The sequence below is a fragment of the Micromys minutus genome (assembly GCF_963924665.1).
Source record: "Micromys minutus genome assembly, chromosome: 1".
Classification (NCBI taxonomy): Eukaryota; Metazoa; Chordata; class Mammalia; order Rodentia; family Muridae; genus Micromys; species Micromys minutus.
The window spans coordinates 166,298,188-166,305,058 of record NC_137969.1 but is presented as its reverse complement, the minus strand read 5'-3'; the positions used below and the strand labels follow the sequence as shown (position 1 = coordinate 166,305,058).

Genomic DNA, 6,871 nt, shown 5'->3' with positions numbered 1-6,871 from the left:
CCTGAGTGAGATAACCCAGTCACAAAGAACAGATATAATATGCAGTCACTGATAATTGGATACTAACCCCAGAAAGCTCTGAACAAGCCAGAAACAACTTGAAGGCCATATGAAGCTCAAGAATAACAAAGGAAAAATAGTGACAGCCTCAGTCCTTCTTAGGAAAACAAAAACAAAACAAAACAAACAAACAAAAACAAAAAACAACAAAAAAAAAACAAGTGTATAGCACCCTCTCAGAGTGTGGTACACCTAGACCTTAAATCATTAATAATCCAAGAGCTAAGAATATAGCCTTGTGGCAATTTTTGATATTCAAAGATCATTATGTTTAATCTGTACACACCAAGAAAACTTTGACTGTTTCCATGTTACATTCTGTTCTACATGTACTTTATACTTATGGTAACTAGTGGGATTTCAATGCATGCTATCCAACCTCTAAAAGAATTGCCAAAATCGTTTTACAAACCTGTACATGTATCTTTCTTCTTTAAATAAAGTTGTAAGAAAAAATATAAGAAAATACATAAATAGAGTTTAACAAAAAAGCTGGGTCACTAGGGGAAGCATGAGGTGGACGAACCTCAGTGATAAGGGAGACATGGGGCAGTTTGGGAATGTCAATGTCAATTCACTATGGTTTTGAGATGGGTCGACATAGCCCGGGCTTGTACTCAACAGAAGAAAGGAATGAAGAACAGAGGAGTGTGCCATATAAATATCTACCCAAAACGTATGCAGGTTTCTCAGTAGAGGAGCCAAGACCCTTCATGGTGAAGTGAACATAGCACTGTAGCCGAGGTCTGGTCTTGAGTCAATCCCCGATTTTTATCATGGTTCCCCAATGACTGAAACAATTTAGGAAACCGAGGGCGATACTATCAGTACTGCTTACGGAGGAGAAAACTCAGGCTCACCAACAAGCAGTCTGCAGACAGAAGGTCTTGGTATTTACCTGCAAGGCCACTCCAAAGCTACAATGGCTCATCTTTGGTCTGTTCCCCAGGGCTCATACAGAAAACCTGAGGCCACTGCAGCCATTTCTGTCATGCTTTGTTTTCAAAGAGGTGACTGGTGACTTTTCCCCTGAAATACAGCATGCTCTTACTTCATTTGCTATGTAGGGCAGATGTTCTGGACACCAGCAGAGAGACCAACACCGTTCTGGACTGTAGTGAATTGTTACAGTTTGTTCTTGTTTCCATGTCTGCAGCCACTGCTTACACCGTTCAGATCTTGTGAGGAATGGTATCAGCTCAGGACTTCCAAGACCAAGTTCTCAGAAAAGGAGATTTATTTGCCCCAGAGGGACAGAGGACAGGGAGTAAGAGACAAAGACAGGGGATAAAGGACAAGGGAGAAGAAAGGCGATTTGTCTTGAGTGGAACAGAGGACTGCCTCTGGATAGAGAGGAGACAGATGTGGCCCATAGGAAAATGGAAGTTTCTAATGGTACAAGGGGAAGGCCTATGTAAGGATGAGGTGTTTAATTGTAATTGGACATGTTAATTTGGTGAACCAAAGGGGGCTTCTGCTTGCTGGACTTCAATAGCTGAACCTAGGTGTCAGCCTCAGGAGGAGGAAGTGGGAGTAGACCTCAGTGGCTAGCTTTAGGAATGTAATCTAACACTGTTTTGTTTGCTTGTTTGTTTACAGTAAGGCAGAGGGAAGGGAGAAGGGCAAGGCCTGTCAGTGGCATGCTTGCCTCATTCAAGTGGCTTCAGATGAGCAGGATACTGAGTCAAAGCAGAGTTTATCCCTTTCTGCCCAAGGACTTGAGACTTGTGCCAACCTTCTTTAAATTTAGTGTCGCTGAGGACTGGGGAGAGGAACTCACAGGCCACAGGTTGAGAGAGTGCATTTAGCAGAAAGTATCTGAAGGGACTGAAGTTTTCTGTTTAGACAGCACAGCTGCTTGTAGAGGAGTAGAAGCAAGGGGACACCAGCGGTGACTTAGACCATCAGTGAAGTGACAAAATCCTTAGAGGCTGGTGTGCCCACCCGAGATGGGAGGACATGGCTGTGAAGATTATTCTACTATGTTATACTGCTGGCTTTGACATGATACAGGAAACTGGCCAAGGGCAGTTTCAAAATATAAAATATTTTATATACTTTATATATTTTAATATGTAAAATATGCATTATATATTTATATATTATATATTCCCTGACAAAATATCTGTAAAATGTTATCACATTCACACACAGATTATGCCTACTGATTATCAGCCATACTCCTCCCCCTCCACTCCTTCCTGGTGGAGGGCAGAGGAGCTTTCAGCCATAGCACAGGGATGCCAATGTCAGTGGTATGGATGCTCCCTATCCCGTGATCTAGGCTGCGACGTTTAAGTGACACTCTCTTGAAAGCCATGGGCAGAGCACAGGGCCACAGGCTCTGTCCTTGGCCACATGCTTGGGGAGGAGAAACATACACCAGGGTATTACTTGTGAGAGTTCTTATCTCTTACCATGGACAACATCCCTTCTGTGGCTTCAGGGACACCTGAGTATCTTTAATATGCTTGTGTTGACAATCATGCGAACTGATTTGCAGCGCCATGTGTTGTTGCCGATCACTTAGCTGAATGTTACAGGCAACATTTGTATATTTTAACAGCGAACAGGCAGGACAAGTAGTATTCTCGAGCCTCTCTATGTACCCGATGGAGCTGCACACACACCCTCCCACAGTACTCAGTAACTTGTTAGCTACACAATTTAGCATGGATTTTCATGAGAGGTCCAAGAGTTGGGGAAGGAGACTACTTGACTTCAGGCCATTTGTCCTTCACCTATGGCAGGTGGCCAACCCTGGATATACCACTCTCTCATAGGCCACGCCAGCAGTCCCAATTTTCTTAAGTATAGCTACACATTCATTTACCTGTGTTCTACTCAAAAAAAAAAAAAAATTCAAAAGGCAATAATAACAAATTATGTTTACACATCAGTATGAGAAAGTACTTAAAGGCCATCTGGTTGCCATATATATATGTATATGTACCTTTATTCATGACTTGTTAGAAATGCTAAGAACAATTAATCACTGCAAATGCTGCTTCGGGCATGGCTTTGGGGTCTGATGCTCTCTTCTGCCAGGAGCAGGGTCATGGGTGGTCACGCTCACACCCACTGCCTCACTGCACCGAGGGCAGTGCTGAAAGTTCTGAAGACCCGGTGAGTCCCCTGGACAGCCAGGAGGAGTGATCCAGCTTCGATGTCATGGCCGGCCTCCTGCAGGTGTCTAGCCAGCTCCTCTGCGTCCCAGCGCCCTTGCTGGCTGTTGGCCACAAGGTGATCAATGATATGTGGATAGAAGGGTGTGGAGACACATTTCACCAGCAGCCTGGCATCCACCAGCAGGGAAAGCAGCTCCTGGTCACAGTTAGAGTCATTCACCTTCAAGAAACAAGAAAACCATGAGTGGGCATTGCATTCGTTCTCCTAATTCCCGTGCCTTCTACAGAGTTGTCAGCTGCAGCTTGCTGGCCGTCCATATCATCTAAGTCTATCTGGCTTAAGACAACCTGCAACATGCCCCAAACAATGCAAGGAGGACCTGAGCATCCTGGAGGTCAGAGATGGGCAAGAGACACAACTTCCTTCCAGCACTGCAGACAATACACCAGGCCCTGCGTGAGCCACACCCAGTGTTAATGTTGCAGAAGCAGTGCTCCGTGGAGCCCCTTCCAGTTCATGGCTCAGTCTCATGAGAGAGTTAAGGTGTAAGAAATCTTGTTAAAGTTGTAGTAAGTCATAGAGCCACAGTCTGGATTCAGGTTAGTCTTAATTTCAAAATCTGAGCTCCAACAACCACATTTACCATTCCCACTGTTTTCTCATCAATGCAGAGCCACATGAAAAACCTTTTCAGGGTACGAAAGCCTTTCTTCCTAAACTGTTGAGAGTGATCAGGAGAACATGAACAGAACAGTGGGCTGAAGCTGTTCCGTGTAAGCCTGCGGGGACACAGGTCTTATCTTTCAAGTCTAAACATGACTCTCCATAGCTCTGGCGCTTGGTTTTTCTGGTTTGGGTTATCATTCCTCCTTGTCAGGAATCTGCTGGAATTCTGTAAGTTCCACCCCTCAGTTACCTGGTAACAGCCAGGCATGCTCCATTCCCATTACCTGGCATTATAAAAGGGGCTTCTTGCCCCCTCCTCTCTCTTTTACTCTCTTTTGCTCTCTTGGCCTCTTGGTCTTCCCCCCTTTACCCCTCCTCTCCCCATTCCCTTCCCCTCTCTCTCTCCACTTGCTCATGGCAGGCCTCTAATTCTCTACTATCTTCTCTCTCTCTGCCTCTACTACCCTCTTAATTCCCCATGACCTGAATAAACTCTATTCTGTACTATACCATCGTGTGGCTGGTCCCTCAGGGGAAAGGGATTCCCAACATGGGTTCCCCAGAGGCCTCCCTTTCCCCCAGGCCTTGCTGCACCTCCATGGAGCATATTCCCTTCACTCTCTCCATCTTTTTCCTAACCTTTGTGCCAAAGCCGGGGACATCTATTTTTTATATACACATCATTGGCGCCTGGTGTGAGGAGATTAGATTTCCTCATGACTGGATATCTTTTTTTCCTTTCAGAATCAAGTTTATGTGGCTAGCATATCTGAAATCATCAATGCCACCATGAGAGAGCAGCTTCTACTTCCTCTCACAGAACGTTTTCAGTGTGGTTGTATGGACCTCAAAAATGATGTGGCACTTCAAAGTCAATTAACCAATTACTTAGACCAACCATATCGCAAACTCTATGCAGATGTTCTTCCTGCCTGTTTGTTACGAAGAAGAGTAGGTACTGACGAGGAGGACACGAACTCCTGGCAGGAGGACCGGAAGCCGGAAGCATACTGTAAGGTAATGCTTCCTTCAGCAGTGCTTCCGCCTGCCTGTAACCTCACCTCTCAGCACTCCACTGGCACTGCCTTGCTGACCTTTTCAATGCTCTGTTAGCCAGGTCCACTGCCCCTCCCTCCCTACACACCTCATCAGGTCTCTCCATGCTATGCTAAAACAGTTTTTTCTGCCTTTCCTGATGATGGGGTTAGAGGGAGAAGGGAGGACACAAGGGTTTTACAGCTTTTCTGTTTCAGTACCCAGTGCTATCAACATTGGTTGGCTACGTGGCGAAATGAGCTGACATCAGCAAACTTTGTCACAGCTTTATAAACTGTACAAGTGTGAGAATGGATCCCTGATCCCCAGGGTCCTGATGCTGCTACCCAGGCACTCCTGCATCCTCAGGAGTCTTTTCTCTGGCTTCTTATTTCATATGCTTGTTTTGATGCAGAGTCTTTCACATGTAGCTCAAGCTGGCCTAAATCTGGAACTTGCAGCAATCCTCCTATCTCAGCCTCCTGGGGGGACTGGGCTTACAGATACAAGCCATTGCACACGACTTTCATTTCCCAGATTCTTATACATACCCCCTTGACCTAGACGAGCATTGTGTGGGTGCTCCAACGTGGGTCTGTTAGCAGCTCTTCTCTGATTAGTTTGTGTGTTCTGAGTTCCCGAGGTAGAGACAGCATATTGTACATTTACTCATGCATCCCCCATGCTCAGAGAGGCTAGCCACAGAGCAGCAATACCCCAAGGTTTGTGAAACAAGATGTGAATGATTGAATCACCCCCGCGGGCCCTAAGTCTGTTTCACTGCACACTGTTAACTGTGTACATGTGCAATCACATGGCCCCTGGGTTACTTGACTTATCATTTTTCTGGTCTACTCTTCAAACAGGCTTCTTACCTCATCCTCCAGGAGCACAGCCAGAACCCTGTCAAATGTTTGATAAAGTTCTGGATAAGAGGCTGGGTGCCGGCACTGCCGAGTGAGTTGTCCTGAGTAAGTGTCTAGGCTCTAGTCAGCTAAAGGAAAGGCAGTTCCTCTGTCAAAGTTAGTCCCTCTCACTGCTCCTTCAGGCCTGCATCCGTCACATCTGCTTCTGGACAGTGGAGCAGCCTTTCCAGGAACTGCTCCAAACTGAGGGAGCAGGCCTGAGGAGCAGAGGTGTGCTGTGTACAGTGCTTGTCACTGAGATGCCCCCACGAAGAGTCAAGACTGGGAGTCAAGAGTTGCATTGATCATGAGCAGAGAGTAGGAAAAGGCTTGGAATTCCACTCTTGCATTTCAAGACTGAGTGTGAGGAAAAGGTAGAGACTGCTTCATTTCTTTGCCCCCCCGGGACTTCTGCCTGCCTTTTGGTAGATGTATGCAATGGCTTCAACATTGTGATTTGCAAAGAAATTACTGTGGAGATAATCATTCTGTGCACATCTGGAACAAAATACAGAATGAAAAATGAGCTTGGTAGCTCAGGTCTGTAATTCCAGCTCCTGTGAGACAGAAACATCATATACTCAGAGCCTGGGCTTCACAGTTCAAGACCATATTTAAAAGTAGAAAACAAAAGATGATGAGGTAAGTCAGGAGCACTGGCTACTCTTCCAGAGGATATGGGTTCAAGTCCCAGCATCCACATAGCAGCTCATAACTGTCTGCAGCTCCTGTTCTAGGGGATCCAACACCCCCATGCAGACAAACATACAAGTAAAACACCAATGCACGTAAGTAAATAATCAAACATATAAAGGAGGGTGATTTGATGGCATGGCTCAGCATCTCAGCAGGTGATAACTTGCTTCCCAAACCTGACAGCCCGAGTTCCATCCCTGGATGAATCCCAAAAGTTTCACTCTAACCTCCACCCTGAGCTGTGGTATATGTGTCCTCACACATACAAATCGTAAGAGTAAAAACAGAAAGAGCTCTTGTCTGATCCATCCCAACAACTACTTTAAAGTGTGCCGGCCAGAAAGGAGATGAACAGCCCCAGCCTTGGGCGGGAGCCTCTC

The 6,871-nt window shown here is 45.8% G+C and overlaps 1 protein-coding gene across 5 annotated transcripts in view; it reads right to left on the bottom strand.

The window, feature by feature from the left end:
- Positions 1-3,037: 3,037 nt before the first annotated feature.
- NBAS (NBAS subunit of NRZ tethering complex) overlaps positions 3,038-6,871 on the bottom strand; it is a gene marked incomplete at its 5' end in the record, with an annotated part of 273,478 nt that continues 269,644 nt past the window's right edge. For all 5 annotated transcript variants that reach the window (XM_080914068.1, XM_080914069.1, XM_080914070.1 and 2 more), the window contains one exon: positions 3,038-3,408. In XM_080914068.1, coding sequence (XP_080770194.1) covers positions 3,133-3,408 — 276 coding nt within the window. In that variant the 3' untranslated portion in view covers positions 3,038-3,132. The remainder of the gene's footprint in view (positions 3,409-6,871) is intronic.